Source organism: Dreissena polymorpha, chromosome 6 (assembly GCF_020536995.1).
Source record: "Dreissena polymorpha isolate Duluth1 chromosome 6, UMN_Dpol_1.0, whole genome shotgun sequence".
NCBI lineage: Eukaryota > Metazoa > Mollusca > Bivalvia > Myida > Dreissenidae > Dreissena > Dreissena polymorpha.
Window position 1 is genome coordinate 106,602,365 of NC_068360.1, and position 18,552 is coordinate 106,620,916.

The 18,552-nt window shown below is 34.2% G+C and overlaps 1 protein-coding gene across 14 annotated transcripts in view; it reads right to left on the reverse strand.

Moving 5' to 3' along the window:
* The window catches only part of LOC127835070 (uncharacterized), a 322,519-nt gene that overhangs the window by 262,764 nt on the left and 41,203 nt on the right, over positions 1 to 18,552 (reverse strand). For all 14 annotated transcript variants that reach the window (XM_052361326.1, XM_052361315.1, XM_052361325.1 and 11 more), the window contains exon 3: positions 3,441 to 3,587. In XM_052361326.1, coding sequence (XP_052217286.1) covers positions 3,441 to 3,587 — 147 coding nt within the window. The remainder of the gene's footprint in view (positions 1 to 3,440; positions 3,588 to 18,552) is intronic.

Here is an 18,552-nt window from a genome sequence, read left to right on the forward strand (position 1 = left end):
GTGGCGCATTTATTAGCAAAAAATTGGATGAACTTCTTGGTAAACAAGAAATATTAAGCAAATAGGACTATAACAAAAATAGAACGGTCAACTATAAGTTTTCTCATTTACAAGTTTTAATATAATTAACCACAACAACAGCATTACAACCATATTTCAAACTTCAATCCCTAAATTTTAAAAAGCGTTTAGCCAAAACAATATTAAAAATTTTCCTTGAACTATGCAATGTTCAGTTATTCTATCCATACTCTTACAATGGCGCCAAGTAATCCAGAGAATTAAAATAACTGTATTTGCAATAAACATGTAGCATCTCATTAGCTAGATAAGGATGCGGGTTGCTTAATTACAGAGTTCCTTGGCCAAACATCTCTATAAAAATGAGAATCAATGATTAAAAACATGTTTCTGCAAGAAGCTTTCACAAGACTATATTAAAGCACTCAAAGACAGATCAGACATTGTTCCCTGTGGACTTAAACTAACATTTTAATCGCCCTGTAACATGAAACAGTAATGTATCATACCATGCAAGGGGCCCATGAAAAGTTCCATGTAATAACAGCCAAAGCATTAACTATTTCAGTGCTGGAACCGAATTTGAAAGGCCTTTGCAAACAGTTTGGATCAAGATCAGACAAGTTGTAACAATGTAAGATTGGACCCTGCACCAAGCACCAAGGCCAGTTTTGACCCCTGCCAGGGTTATTATGTGAACAAAGTTTGTAAAGAACCACAATACAAGGTTACTTACAAAATATTGAAACATTTGGCCTTAAGGTTTCAGAGGAATAGATTTGGAAGCTTTTTTTAGTTAAAACTATATTTGACCACTAAGGGTATGACGTTTAAAAGGTCGCGTTTCGTGTTTTGCCCAAAAACGTTTACAAAAACAGTAAACGTTCAAAGGACAGTCAATATCAATATAATAAATATTTGGGGTGCAAATTACGTAGCCGACTAGCCGTACGAAGTATATCGATGACGAACTCCGAAATCCGGGTACATGCGGTAAATCCGGGCACTACCGAATTCGGAAGTTATTTATTTCTGATTTTGGTTAGCTCGGACATGAACGGAAACTAACAGAAAATCTTCAATACTTTCCGGACATTTTACAAATTGGCAACGAAACAATGCATATGCCGCGATCTTGAAATATTTTAAGTGATTGATTAGCAAAGTAAAGCACTACGGTAGCGTGTTGAAAGCAATATTTTAGCCAAATTATATATTTATTACGTTTTTGCTTATTAACTGGTTTTTCATTTTATGCAGCCAAACGGTATGCACTTTGTATTTCATGCGCAAATACGTACATAATTTTCGAAGTGTCGTTACCGATACAGTTTTTTTCGTCAGTTTTACATTATGTTCGACGTTTTTTAATTTCTTTTTATAGAATGACAAATACACATGTGGTGATACGGATGGTCTGGTTTATGCTATTTTTTGGTTTTAATATGGCGTCATTGCACGAATGGAATATGCACGGAATATAACTTCCGGAAAAAATTACTACTTTCAGTTTGGAAATACTGTGAAACCATTATTAATCGTCAGGCATTAATTTTCATAAATTTCGTCAGTCGACCGATCGGCGAATTTAAGATCCTAACGAACAATCATGCTCTATGTTTGAACAAAAACAAACACTAAGTTGAACAATATTTTAAAACTTTACCGTAGACATGAGGCATTAAATTCCAACATAATCCATGCACAGATTCACTGCTGTTTCGTAATCAAGATTTATCCGGTTTTGACACAAAGGGATGTAGATTACACAAGGTACTTAACTGACACGTTACACTTCTTTAAAATGCGTGTGCAGTACAGCTGTATCGAATGCGTTGACTTCGTTTATGTAGAATGGTAATGAATTAGCGCTAATTGTTTATAACTTTATTACCCATTAGGTGCATTGTGTTTTTCAGGGGTGTTGCATATTAGCCATCACGCAGCGAATGCCGATGAAAGACAATAAACCAAATGAAAAGATGACAATGTGTGATCAACATGCGTATTTATCACAAATTAATAAAGAATATTTTAATTTCTGTTTGTTGTTTGATTGTTTGTGTTTAGCCACACTTATTACTATTTTATATGTATCAATTTATTTATTTTTAAATTATTGACATTATTGATTTATATACCAGTAGTTTAATTTTTAGGAACAAACACACACATAGAGTTTATAATTTTAATGTTGATATCAGGATAAAAAGTGACATTTGAGACCAATTACTGTTCTTAAAATTATCAAAAATGTACGCTTGAAACTTTATTGAAAAGTGACAAAATAATTTCCTAACCCTAGTTATTACCCATATTGTTCACACCTTCCCTAATTGGTGCCGATAAAGGTACGATTGTTATCAGTATGGCAATTATAATAATAGAATAAGACTTATTGGCAATTGGCTTCGTTGTTAAAAACACTCGTTAACGGTTACTAGTATTCGATCCCACTTGTCCGCTAATCATAACAATGAACGTGTGAATGGCATACATTAAGAGGGTCCATTACTGTCCCTTGATAACAAAAGACTAGTTAATTGGCATGTGACAAACAGGCCCCACCTCCTGCAGTGATTCTCAGGTGTGTTCCCGCATTCGTACCACGATTTTTCGCAACTGCGATAGATCGCAAATATGTATTACACACAATTTGGATATTGACTGACGCATTTTTTAAAATTTAAAATCAGAAATCGGCGAATTTAAGTGCTGACGAAATCGTCATTTTTATAAAAATGACGAAATTTTGTGCTGTCGAAAATAAATGGTTTCACAGTATGCGATGGTACTGATGCTTATAAAACGGACATAGAGATACCGTTTAAACGGTTAGGTTTCGTTTATTTCATTTCGTTTAAACGTTTAGAAAAATCTGTAAACGTGATACCCTTATTGACCACTAGCTGGGTGCGAACAGTTTCATTTGACAAACTAAAGGGCCAATATACAATGATACATACAAAATATTATTACACATCAAGACGTTGTAGTTTAAGAGATGTGCATTTTTTACTTACAAAGTCTTTTGTAACAATAATAATGTTAAAGATATTCTAAGTTGAAAAAGGGGGAAACACTTTTCAATCGTTAACAATAAGGATGATAATAAAAGTGCATTAAATAATAATCCAACCTTATATCTTAAGGAACAATCTAAGCATGTTTTAATGTTGAACACTGAAAAAAGTAGAAGAACTTCTCCTGACAAATATGTGTCTCCAGACAGACAGACCGAAGGACACACATCTATGGTGATTCCAGCAGCCCTTGATTTACTTTGTATAATTATACAAATATTATAACAAGTATAATACAAGTATATTTCTAACCTTGGCTATATAAATGCAACTGTATTAAACACTAACCAGGTATTATCAATGCACTCAACAATAAGTACTTATTGTTTTACTCACCACAGAAAATGTCAAGAAAGACTGAGCTCCATTATGCAGTACGCTATGACCCAGTCTGGAACAGGGGACTCCACTCTTGCATCCACTGTGCAATAGCTCTGCTTGAATTGTGTCCCTTGCATTATGTGACTGGAAAAGCAGTTTCACCTGAAACAGTATAATGTCTGTCTACTTAAACTGTTAAAGGAACTATTGATACAAAAAAGAAAAAAGGTACACAAAAACATGTTCTACCATAAGTGTGTAAAACTTTGACATCACGGGGATTACACTTTCTGCCTAAACTGGACTTTTGCTACAAAGATAATTTCTTTGATTGAAAAATAACATAACAGTGGAAATTTTCATCCATAATTAGCCTGTGTGAACTGCACAGGCTAATCTGGGACAACACTGTAAGCATATGCATTAAACCCCTTTTTCTTTGGCCAGTTTATTATATTCAAGTGTCACCCAAATAGAAATAATAGCAATTGCAACAATAGGATTCCAGGGTGAAAACTTATTGAATACATTGTACATTTATACATGGATAATTATAGATTACATGACTGTGTAGAATAGGAAAGAAAATTTAAGCTTAAGCCTATTCATTTGAGCTTGAGTACATGATGAGCTAACATCAGTTGATCCTCAGCATTAATGTTTACATTTGAGCTTGAGTACCTGATGAGCTACCATCAGTTGATCCTCAGAATTAATGTTTACATTTGAGCTTGAGTACATGATGAACTACCATCAGTTGATCCTCAGCATTAATGTTAACATTTGAACTTGAGTACATGATGAGTTACCATCAGTTGATCCTCAGCATTAATGTTAACATTTGAACTTGAGTATATGATGAACTACCATCAGTTGATCCTCAGCATTAATGTTAACATTTGAGCTCGAGTACATGATGAACTACCATCAGTTGATCCTCAGCATTAATGTTTACATTTGAACTTGAGTATATGATGAGTTACCATCAGTTGATCCTCAGCATTAATGTTTACATTTGAGCTTGAGTACATGATGAACTACCATCAGTTGATCCTCAGCATTAATGTTTACATTTGGGCTTAAGTACATGATGAGCTACCATCAGTTGATCCTCAGCATTAATGTTTACATTTGAACTTGAGTACATGATGAGCTACCATCAGTTGATCCTCAGCATTAATGTTTACATTTGAACTTGAGTATATGATGAGTTACCATCAGTTGATCCTCAGCATTAATGTTTACATTTGAGCTTGAGTACATGATGAACTACCATCAGTTGATCCTCAGCATTAATGTTTACATTTGAACTTGAGTACATGATGAGTTACCATCAGTTGATCCTCAGCATTAATGTTTACATTTGAACTTGAGTATATGATGAGTTACCATCAGTTGATCCTCAGCATTAATGTTTACATTTGAGCTTGAGTACATGATGAACTACCATCAGTTGATCCTCAGCATTAATGTTTACATTTGGGCTTAAGTACATGATGAGCTACCATCAGTTGATCCTCAGCATTAATGTTTACATTTGAACTTGAGTACATGATGAGCTACCATCAGTTGATCCTCAGCATTAATGTTTACATTTGAACTTGAGTATATGATGAGTTACCATCAGTTGATCCTCAGCATTAATGTTTACATTTGAGCTTGAGTACATGATGAACTACCATCAGTTGATCCTCAGCATTAATGTTTACATTTGAACTTGAGTACATGATGAGTTACCATCAGTTGATCCTCAGCATTAATGTTTACATTTGAACTTGAGTATATGATGAGTTACCATCAGTTGATCTCAGAATTAATGTTTACATTTGAGCTTGAGTACATGATGAGCTAACATCAGTTGATCCTCAGCATTAATGTTTACATTTGAGCTTGAGTACATGATGAACTACCATCAGTTGATCCTCAGCATTAATGTTTACATTTGAGCTTGAGTACATGATGAACTACCATCAGTTGATCCTCAGCATTAATGTTTACATTTCAGCTTGAGTACATGATGAACTACCATCAGTTGATCCTCAGCATTAATGTTTACATTTGAGCTTGAGTGCATGATGAGCTACCATCAGTTGATCCTCAGCATTAATGTTTACATTTGAGCTTGAGTACATGATGAACTACCATCAGTTGATCCTCAGCATTAATGTTTACATTTGAGCTTGGGTACATGATGAGCTACCATCAGTTGATCCTCAACATTAATGTTTACATTTGAGCTTGGGTACATGATGAGTTACCATCAGTTGATCCTCAGCATTAATGTTTACATTTGAGCTTGAGTACATGATGAGCTAACATCAGTTGATCCTCAGCATTAATGTTTACATTTGAGCTTGAGTACATGATGAGCTACCATCAGTTGATCCTCAACATTAATGTTTACATTTGAGCTTGGGTACATGATGAGCTACCATCAGTTGATCCTCAGCATTAATGTTTACATTTGAGCTCGAGTACATGATTAGCTACCATCAGTTGATCCTCAGCATTAATGTTTACATTTGAACTTCAGTACATGATGAACTACCATCAGTTGATCATCAGCATTAATGTTTACATTTCAGCTTGAGTACATCAAAAGCCTCAGGCTTATTGAGACACATTATAAAGTCAGTGTCTTTGTAAAACCAGTACTTGGTGTCTTAGGAAGAAATCTTAAAAATACCCAAGAGAAAAATGAAAAACTCTAGAATACAAAAGAGATAAATGGTCTGCAACTTCACAAAGTCAATTTCATCTAAAAATGCTTAACTACTCAATAAATTGCTAACAATTTTGGGGAGACTTCTCAAATACCAGTCTATCTTTTAATCACTGAAACATCAAATCAATCAGAGTTTCATCACAAAATGACAGTATGCAATCCTTAATCAAACATTACAATGCTCAGTATTGAAACATTCAGGGAGAGATGTTTTCTGAGTAAACATTACTTCCCTCAAATGAGATCAAATGTGGCTAACTTGGCTAGAAATAGCTAGTTGAACATAAACGTTATATTCAGGTGTGTTATTCCAAGATAACCTATAATATAAAAGTGTATACAATTATGGGCAGCATCTTGCAAAAATAGGTCTTATGCCATGTGTGCACAGTGTAGCATTTACGCAGTCTTGACAGGAGCGACCCTGTCGGCAATAAAGTCATGCAAGGTTTTGTGGTCTCATTAACCCTTTGCATGCTGGGAAATTTGTCGTCTGCTAAAATGTCGTCTGCTGAATTTCTAAAATTAGTATTTTCTTCGATTTTTTTCAGAGAATATTATCAGAATAGCAAACAGTTTGGATCCTGATGAGACACCACGTTCTGTGGCATCTCATCTGGATCCAAACTGTTTGCAAAGGCCTTCAAAATTCGGTTCCCGCACTGAAAGAACAGACAAGGTAGCTTTTGATCAGAGGGCACAAAACAGTTTATTATTTATGATATTTAATCTCCATGAAACCGATACTCATGTTTAAAAAATTGAATTCATTATACCAAAATACTTTTGTATTCATAAAGATAAATATGAAACTGAAACATTATCATCCCTTGGCTTGGTACAGATAAACTTTTCTCGGATATTTAATATGCATTGCGTTCAAAGTACTGCATTGAGAATAAATAAAAACAGATACCGGTTGTAAATGATATCGTTATTATTATGTCTTTCACAGAAATGACACTATATATAGATATCTTAAAAATGATATTCTGTGTACATCCTGATTTTTTAAAATAAAGGTTGACACTCAATCTTTCAAAAGGGTGCAGTAAGAATTTGCAATCAAGAATTTTTAAAAGAAAAAAAGGAGATAAACAACACAAGGCCGTGGCATAATGCCATTATTTACAGAACATGTCGATTGTCATTTTATTAATGATTATTCAAATTATGCAGGACATAAAAAAGTAATAAAAATTGACCTTTAAAAACAATTGCAACTAAAATCCCACACAACAAAATGCACTGAAACACTTGGAGATTATTCTGTAGTATGATGAAAATCATTCACAAGATTGAGGCAGAGTTGTGTACAGAGAACGGTGTGACGAATGGTTGCGCAAATCAAAAGACATGACATCTATCATATCTTGGCAGACGATAATTAAACAGAGACTGGTCCTGTGATGTACCATATTATGGCATTAACCAGAAACCGTTTACTGAACAAATATTTCACAGTATTGCCAATCATGAAATATTTTAAACAAGAAATATGTTTAAAAAAGATATACGGCGTTGATAGTTCAATGAATGAGATCAAGGATAGCGAATGTCTTTTTCTGTGCAGTTCTTAGCTGCATCACACGCAGTACGGGATGTTATGCGGAGTTTTCGCAGCTTATTTTACATTATTACATATTGCTGGTCATAAACCTATAGATACAAAACAGAAAACCAAAAGAAGAATGGAAGTGAAATTAAAACATATGAGTCAACCGGCCACACGCGAATTATTCGTATTTATAGGCGCATTCTTCGAACAAATCTGTTTTAGTGGTTTGTCTGGCATTGCTATTTGATTGGATTATTAACAGTTTCGAGAATCATCACGCTCATGCTTAATACATTAGTCAATATGGTGGAATAATTATTAATAAATTAATCAAAAATAATATGTATCATTGTAATTAGTTGAAAACACTTTAAGAATCTATTATTGACATACCATAATTATATTGCTGAATATCTTCATTTAACATATTTCTGGTCTAAAGAAAATTCAAGGTCACCTATTGAAAATGGTGACAACTTCAACAACAACAAAGCAAACAAATTTACCATGACACATCTTATTCATAGAATTGCTTTTGTTTTTGAAAGCTGTCTTTAATAGTGCTGGCAGACATATTAAATGGGGGTTAGGACACCTTGCACAAGATTACAGACCTTAAATAATTAGCAACCAAAACTTTCACATTCTTTCCTATCATTTTTATCTCTAATCTGCATTACTTTCTGCATCCCTGTGTTGACTAATAAAGATGACAAATTCGCAAGTGTAGTGCATTTGGTATTCCTCCTATTTTTACTTTAAAAAACAACAGAAACAACCCATTACAGATCTTGGACTAAACTGATTCTGATTATAAAAGAGCTATTAATGATAATGATTGATGTCTGATTCTGAGGAAAGAAATGATAGTTATTAGGGGGGGGGGTCCAGAAGGATGATGATGATGATGATGATGATGATGATGATGGTGGTGGTGGTGGTGATGATGATGATGATGATGATGATGATGATGATGATGATGATGATGATGATGATGATGATGATGATGATGATGATGATGATGATGATGATGATGATGGTGGTTGTAATGGTGATGGTGATTGTGATGATGATGATGATGATGATGATGATGATGTGTTGTTGTTGATGATGATGATGATGATGATGATGATGATGATGATGATGATGATGATGATGATGATGATGATGATGATGATGATGATGATGATGATGATGATGATGATGATGATGATGATGATGATGATGGTGATGGTGAGGAGGAGAATTGTGAGGTAGATGATTATGCTAATTACATCAACTACTTAACATAGACAACAAACAATCTAGTGATTTATAAACAAATTATCAATCTTTAAACAAGTTCAAGCATTTGGAATAAATATCAATCTTGTATAATGCAATAAATCAATGAAGCCTTCTTGAGTTTCACTGAAAAAATATGCTACAATTAATGCTGTACATTCAATGGATTGCTCACATTTTCTGGCTATTCAATTCTCAAAGTGACCAGCTGTCTGTAAGGCCATGTAATCTTGTTATTTCACCAACAATGTGTGCTCAGAAGTCCTGATTTCATCAATAATGTTTCTCCTAATTTTGGACAATCAATACTGATACAAGTCAAGTTCTCCTGTTATCTTCAGTAAAACATGTGAGCCTTGCACTGTAAAAAGGGGCTTTAATGCATGTTCGCACAGGCTAATCAGGGACAACATTTTCTAACTATAAAACTGGAGTTTCATCAAGCAAAGTCTTCCTTTAAATGAAAAATACAATAAAAGCGGAAATGTCACACCTGGTTAGCCTGTGCCGACTGCGCACATGAATTAAACCCCTTTTGCACAGAGCGCAGTCCAAATAATTTAGCTTCATCGCCTTCACCTCATTATACCTACAGCTAAATGCACTAGAAAATCAAGAAGATTTTACCAACCAAATTAATATGCTAATAAGTTACAAAAAAATATCAACTTTTGGTAATTTTTAAATTGTGTTTTTTCTAATTTATGAAAATTGCGATGCATGCTACATGAAATGAAGCTTTTTTACCAGCTCCCCATATCCTGTTTACTCCTTAGGCGCATAAAATGCAATTTTACATACATTAGCATGATCTCTCAAGTTTTGAAATGAGCCACATAAAAGAACTGTTTAATTAAATATGCAAAGTGTCGGTGAAGATCCATTTAGTGATCTTAAGTAAACAAATCCTGGCTCGTGCAGGTTACACCATGATGGAGTATAAGATTGAAGGTAGTGTGTACAGATTTAAAGAAATTTAATAATGTTTTGATGAAATGACCAAACGATATTGGCAATATATTGCATTAAATTAAACAGAAGAAGTAATTTCTCACATATTAACTGCAACTTACAGACACAAATAGACTTCATACCTTGAAACAAAAGAAGGAATCGTTCAACTGAAATCAACGATAGCACACTGTATTGAGTGATTTATAATAGTTCAGGAACTATTTTCATGAAATTTTAATCATGAACTGTTCATGAAGTACCAAAATGGTTCCTGAAATTCTTGTTCCATTTCATGTGCTGTTCATGAATGTGAAGTTTATGAACAAAAAAAGTTCATAAATTGTCTAGTTCATTGACTTTACCACATGTTTAGTAGCATTTGTTCCATGAATATTACAGCTGTGATTTTGTTCAGCATTATAAACATTAATAGATTGACTAACTTGTCTTGAACCCAGAAAATACTTTGATTGTGGTACAGTTGTAATCCGCCGATATTGAATAAATCAAGAACTTTTGCACATCCCATGACAGTAGGTGTTGTATGGGATTTCAATTTTCATATGAATTACAATAGAGATAGCTGACAGGCCCTGTAGATTTGCAAAGAAGTTGGTGACATCCGTAGAATTCTGATAATGATCACCAAACAATGTTGACATGTACACATGCATTTCTTATCTTGTTTCTTTCACTGCGCATGCTTTACATAACATTCTAAAATTGTATCTATTTTATTCTACCCTACATTTGTTTTTGATATATTGAATTTCACTTCAATAAGCTTTAAGTGTACAACATTTCAATTGATAAGAACTTATCTTTATCTGTGGTGGATTAATGCAATCAATTACGCAAAAAATCTTTATTTGACTTTCAACACAGTACATTTAGGAGATTTAATCTCAATGACATGTTTAACCCATTTATGCCTAGCGTCTAGAAAAAAGGCTTTGGCAAACAGCGTAGACCCAGATGAGACGCCGCATGATGCGGCGTCTCATCAGGGTCTGCGCTGTTTGCTTAAAGGAATTTCTGTAAAATATTCTAAATATAGAAATAAATATACTAGACATCCCTACTTTTGGAAATAAATAGATCCAATTTACAAGGATGGGAGAGTCCACTAGGCATAAATGGGTTAATTCAAACCTTGAACATTAAAACATGTACATTATACAGGTTATACACCACTAGATAATAAGTAGAAATGTAGCCTTATCTAAGAAAATATTTCCCATTAAAGTAACATGCATATAATTTGCTCATGAAATAACGTTCTTACCCTAGCTTACTTAAATATTATACTTATGTTTTTCATCAGCAATAAAATGGTTATCAACTCATATTATTGTTACAATTCAATATATGCAGGTATAGCATTAACCCATTTATGCCTAGCGTCTAGAAAAAAGGCCTTGGCAAACAGCGTAGACCCAGATGAGACGCCGCATGATGCGGCGTCACATCAGAGTCTTCGCTATATGCTTAAAGGAATTTCTGTAAGAAATATTCTAAATATAGAAATAAATATACTAGACATCCCTTATTTTGGAAACAAATTGATTCAATTTAGAAGGATGGGAGAGTCCACAAGGCATAAATGGGTTAAATATACATTCAAATAATTAGTATGGGAGGTAATTTTTTTAATGAAAGCAGATTTCCATTAATAATAATTTTAAAATTTCCTCCTTGTATTGCAAATAATATCAATGATTTTTATTCCTTCCAAAACTGTATGTCGACTTTAAGGAAGCAGTTGTTTTGTTAATATAACTTGAAACGCTGAACAAACACAGACAATTAATTTTTTATTAATTTTAAATATAGTGTTAAATAGTATATTAAAGAGGCCAGTCATGTTTATAAGTCTAGTATTCTTAATAATAGCATTGTCTTAATTAAATGCCTACATATAAGGTTGCTGGGTAATATCTCTCCACATTGAAATGTTCCATTGTGGTCAACTGTTAATAGAAAGGCTGCATATATCTGCAACAGATTATCCTTTTACTATTATTCAGAAATGGTAAATGATCAGTAAACTGATGACAATATTAGAAACTTGTCAAAAAAACATAGGCATGTACTTGGTAGCCCACATGTTTTAGACTATAAACTATAAACTGTACTTCATTTTATCATGATGAATTTATGCAGTAAAAACGACAACAATCCTAGCTGTGGTCTTTGGTAAACTGGGAGGGACGGCAAACCCAAATATTTCTTGATGACATTCAAAGTGCATAGTACAATGTAGCCAACTTATTGATAGTGTTACTTTATTCACATTTATTCACACCAAACACTAATGTAACATCTTTATTGACATATTCATTACATATCATGACACTTTGGACACATTTATAGCGGAGATGCACAGCAGTCAGTGAAAAAGAAAGATCTTATTTCCCACCTGAAATTCAGTTATCTCTCAGTGGACAACATTAATCATTAATTTTTATCAAATATAAAAACAAGAGGGCCATCAGGCCCTAAGGCGCTCACCTGAAAGCCAAATGAACTAGACTATTCTGAAAAAAATGCAAGCTGATTCATGAAGATTATTTTGGACCAAAAAAGTGACTTTTAACATGTTTTTTTTATATTTGACCTTGTGACCTAGTTTTTGAGCTCATATGACCCAGCTTCAATCTCTAGCAAAATTTCATTGGGACAAATGTTCTGACCAAGTTTCATGAAGATTGGCCAATAAATGTGGCTAATATAGTGTCAACAAGTTTTCACTAAAGCCATATAAGGACAACTGCCCCCCCCCTGGCGGCCATGTTTTTCAACGAACCATAACCATTTTCAAACTCACTCGAGCTAATGTTAGAACAAATGTTCTGATCAAGTTTCATAAAGATTGGATAATAAATGTGACTTCTAGAGTGTTAACAAGGTTTTGTAGTAAATAGTCATTTAAGGAAAAATGCCACGCCCCCTTGCGGTCATGTTTTTTAACGGATCTCAACCATTTTTGAACTTAGCCCAGATATTATTAGTTCAAATATTCTGACCAAATTTCATGAGCATTGGACCACAAATGTGACTTCTAGAGTGTTAACAAGGTTTTACCATACAGTAAAGCCATATAAGGAAAACTGCCCCGCCCCATGGCGGCCATGTTTTTCATTCAACTGGAACCATTTTCGAACTCATCCAAGATATTATTGGGACACATGCCTTGATCAAGTTTCATGAAGATTGGACTAAAAATGTGACTTGTAGAGTGTTAACAAGGTTTTACTATAGCCATATAAGGAAAACTGCCATGCCCCCTGGCGGCCATGTTTTTCAACCAACCGGAACCATTTTCGAACTCGTCCAAGATATTATTGGGACACATGTTCTGACAAAGTTTCATGAAGATTTGACTTAAAATGTGACTTCTAGAGTGTTAACAAGGTTTTACTATAGCCATATAAGGAAAACTGCCATGCCCCCTGGCGGCCATGTTTTTCAACCAATCGGAACCATTTTCGAACTCATCCAAGATATTATTGGGACACATGTTCTGACAAAGTTTCATGAAGATTGGACTAAAAATGTGACTTCAAGAGTGTTAACAAGGTTTTACTACAGCCATATAAGGGAAACTGCCATGCCCCCTGGTGGCCATGTTTTTCAACCAACCGGAACCATTTTCGAACTCGTCCAAGATATTATTGGGACACATGTTCTGACAAAGTTTCATGAAGATTGGACTAAAAATGTGACTTCAAGAGTGTTAACAAGGTTTTGATACAGCCATATAAGGGAAACTGCCATGCCCCCTGGTGGCCATGTTTTTCAACCAACCGGAACCATTTTCGAACTCGTCCAAGATATTATTGGGACACATGTTCTGACACAGTTTCATGAAGATTGGACTAAAAATGTGACTTCTAGAGTGTTAACAAGGTTTTACTAAAGCCATATTAGGAAAACTGCCACGCCCCCTGGCGGCCATGTTTTTCAATCAACCGGAACCATTTCTGAACTCGTCCAGGATATTATTGGGACACATGTTCTGAGTAAGTTTCATGAAGGTTGGACAATAAATGTGGCCTCTAGAGTGTTAACAAGGTAAATGTTGACGACGCACGACGGACAAAAGGCGATCACAATAGCTCACCATGAGCACGTTGTGCTCAGGTAAGCTAAAAACATGTTAAAAGTCACTTTTTTGGTCCATAATAATCTTCATGAATCAGCTTGCATTTTTTTCAGAATAGTCTAGTTCCTTTGGCTTTCAGGTGAGCGCCTTAGGGCCTGATGACCCTCTTGTTTAATTAAATTGTTTATCATAGGCAATAATAAATAATTAATAAAACGACCGAGTCAATCACTTTTTGGTGTTACCGCACGTCTCTTATAGACATTCACAGTTTTTTTTACATTACTTAATCGGACTCCCATAGCGCGGTAACGACTTGACACCTTTATGGTATGTTTAATCCGATTATCGATAATTGCGCGAGCAAAATGTGTGACACCGCACTCGCTGTGCTGACTAGGTATTGTTATTTTCACGCCTCGGGCATCTTGAGAATTTAGACCGTCCGGTATACTCAATGTATTTTACGTTGAAAATGACCAAATTTACGGAGATACCCGTCCAGTTTCCGGTTTTCAGAGAGTTCGGTTTATTCAACATTTTTTAACAAAGAAATAGAAGGAGAAAATACGGGACTGGCCCGACCGTCCGGAATCGGGAGAGTTCCGGTATTCAGAGAGTCCGGTATTGGCAGAGTCTACTGTACTACAATATGACATTGTAGTCTTTAGTCTAAAAATACTTATAGTAATATGGTATGGTTCAATGAAAAATACCGCAAACCACAAAATAGTCATTAAAAAAATTCAGTATGACATCATGCGTATTTAAGGATGTGTAAGGAATGCAATGTAATTGTTTTATATATTCTTGCAGTTTCAGAATAATGTATCATAGATCATATTGGGGACCTTTTAACTGATCCATTTGACAATCATAATTCAATTATCTTAAATCCAAATGCAAAGATTACAAGATATAATTTGACATACATAATAATTTTGTGACTCATAAGTCTTTACCTGCAATAATCAATGTTAATTATAAAACATGTCTTATTTTGTTCAAGTTAAACGACCACACACAGAGCGTAAATTGTACAGTTTTACAGTTGTATGGTGCATGTTTTTTTCTATAACTAAAATCCCTGCTGCGATTATCCTTTTAAAGGCGGTGAAAAAGGGGGTTCACTGACAGAGGTACTCTAAGAATGTGGTAAAACCCCTTTATATTCTTAAAATACTAAATCAATACGATGGTTATTCAATTATTAATAATTATTACAACTGTTCGCATATTCACATAAACGCTGTATTGTGATTGGAGTATTCCACTCACATGACCTGCTGTTTTTCGATACAACCATTAAGTTTGCACAAACTAATCAGGAACAACACTTTCAGCTTTTATGGTATTTTTCGTCTACAAGAATTTTCTTCTTAACAGGAAACAGACTACACGGGCTAATCTGGGATGATTTTTTTATGCAAAAACAATAAGCCCAGTGTTGTACTTAGAGACCAGCTCATAAAAATGTATTATCAAACACACCAGACTCTTTATCCCATTATATGAGACGCGTTCTGAGAAAACTGGGCATAATGCATGTGCGTAAAGTGTCGTCCCAGATTAGCCTGTGCAATCCCCACAGGCTAATCAGGGACGACACTTTCTGCTGTTATGACAATTTTCGTTTAAATGAAGTCTCTACTTAGCAAAAATCCAATTTAGGCGGCAATTGTCGTCCCTGATTAGCCTGTGTGGACTGCACAGGCTAATCTGGGACCACACTTAACGCATATGCATTATGCCCATTATTCTCTCAAAACGCGACTCATATGATAAACATTTTTTTATATTAATGAACATCATGTTTATCGCGTGGTTCGTAAAAACATACTTTTAAACAAAATTTGCATCATCATCAAAATAGCATTTCCTATCACCCTAAAATTTGCTTGATGGCAAATTAAACTGGACAAATTGCTCTCAATTTTCAAATTTGTCAAAAGGAGTTAATGGTGTAAAGCACACTCAAATGCTTTCAACAACAATACATAGGAATCTGTATCTAATTTCCTGTAAATAGCATTTTGAAGACATCGGAAGACAGAGTAATTACCCCGTAATTGTGGCCCATAAAGAGTTTGTCATGTGCTGTAACTAGATACTTGCATCTCAAAAGTTTATTGTCAACCACACAGTTTATTGTCAACCACACAGTTTTCAACCAATAAAAGCTTGTTCAGCAGTAACTTAAATGCTGAACATATTTTTTGGTGTCTGCCAGGCATACTGACGAAGTTTTTTTGCTACTGCTAACATTTAAATAATTGTTTACATGTGTAATTGGTGACGAATATTATCTTTTTTTACCAATTGTCATTTGACATTAAATATATTGATACTATTTGATATTAATTTAAAACAGACTATTATATAAGAATGATATTTTTGTCACATACAACTTTCAAAGGAGCAAGAAACACTATTTGGAAAGTAATGATGTACATGTAATGACTTTTTAATGACTTTATAGAAATGTTCAATCAATTGCTTTAATACATTTACTTTTTTTAAACTTATCATTCATCACACATTCTGGTTGAACTGAAGCATTATATATATATATAAAACAGTGATAAATACAAAGCCTTCTTTTCCCCCACCCAATGACCAAATACGCATGTCATAATCTATAGCAATTTGTGCTAAACAAATTCAAAGTTATAAGGGGGGCATAACTCTAACACGTTCTATGTAAATTATATACAACAAATTGCACATGCACAAACACATATATTAAGGAACAATGACTGCATTTTTGAATACTGTATATTATTACAAAGAGAATGACTACTTAATTTGATGAGTCGTAGTCTTCGGACAGAAAGATGGACAATCTTAATGTCAGTTGAGGCTTCAGAACCCCTCCCTCTAATTGTCATGAAGGGGGGAGAGGGGGAATGTGTGAAAACATGAAGGGGGGTGAGGGGGAATGTGTGAAAACATGAAGGGGGAGAGGGGGGATGTGTGAAAACTTTGATAAACTGTGCTCTATGAAAACAGTGCATAATGCATGTGCGTAAAGACTGTTGTCCCAGATCAGAGTCTGCACTCCACACAGGCTAATCAGGGAAGAATCTTTCCACCCAGTCTGTAATTTTGTTCATAAGAGACTTTATTTAAACAAGCAATTCCATGAAAGCGGAAAGATTCGTTCCTGATTAGCCCATGCAAACTTCACAAGCTAATCTAGTGTGACACTTTACGCACATGCTTTAAGGTCTATTTCCCCAAAACGCTACTTAAATGTTAATTAATCTTATATCCCAGTCACAAGCTCAGACAACAACCATTTGTCAACTTCTATTATGAATAAAAAAGTATAATATTAATTTTCTCTTCATACTAAATTTTATTATGCTTTAAACACACTCAAACACTTAAGCAGTAAAATTTAACACTGCATTTACAGCACATAAGCAAAGATGCACATACAAATGTAAAAACATATTAAATGTACTTAGCAGTGCATCTCTTTTAAATGGGGTCTCCTAGTGTATCCTATTTCTGGCTTGTACAACGGGATGTTATCTTTCAATGTTTGACTATACTATCTTGTCATTTTCTTCACTCTTCACTTAAGAAAACATCAACCTTTTCAAGGTTTGCTTTTTGATAAGATTTACACTGCCTCTTTATGGCTGCCAAGATTTTCAATGTTGGCAACTGGTCTTATGTGTGATAGATTTACGACCAAAATTTATAGCTTAAATATGTATATTTCAGTGCAATGTTGGTAAACCATTAAATGCAAATAAAGCAAACTGCTACAGACACTCAGTTTCTGATTTGATTCATAAATCTGTGCTCATGAAAATTTTATAAAAGTTATTTTGCAATTATAAGTTGTAAGGAGTGACAACACATGTCTTTTTTGTAGAAATTTGTGGCCACAATGATGCAAAAGTCATTTACATTTTAATAATTAACCACACAGTTAAAAACACTTAAATCAGATACATTTGGGGTGATTTAATTAAACATTATGAAATTAAATTATTTAAAAAATTGTAACGTCAGTTGTTATATGTTTCAAATGCATACACATATTCATAATATTGAATAGTACAGATACTGAATGTATGAAAACTGATTTTTTTTCTGAAAACGCAAACTAATTTTTTTGCTGTGTAATAGCATTTTTCTTCTCAAAATTGCAAACATGACAGCAAATGCCAAAAATGAATCAACATATGATTTGTATGTTTGTTCTATAATTCTTTGAACACATCTAAATCTATTAGGGCCTATTTACAGACATATAATTATTTGCACTTTCCAAACGAAGAAGTGCAAGACGGTACACCACCATTATCACTTTGAAATAGGTGTTAAATACAGGGAAAAATCCAAACAAACATAATGTCATGTTAGGCAGCTCAACACCATAGCAAAACTACACTGAGAAAAATTGTGAGTGGACAATTCAATCATATTTCAGTATAGACAACTTCACCGAGCGAAACTTTGAGTGGACATTGCAATCATATTTCAG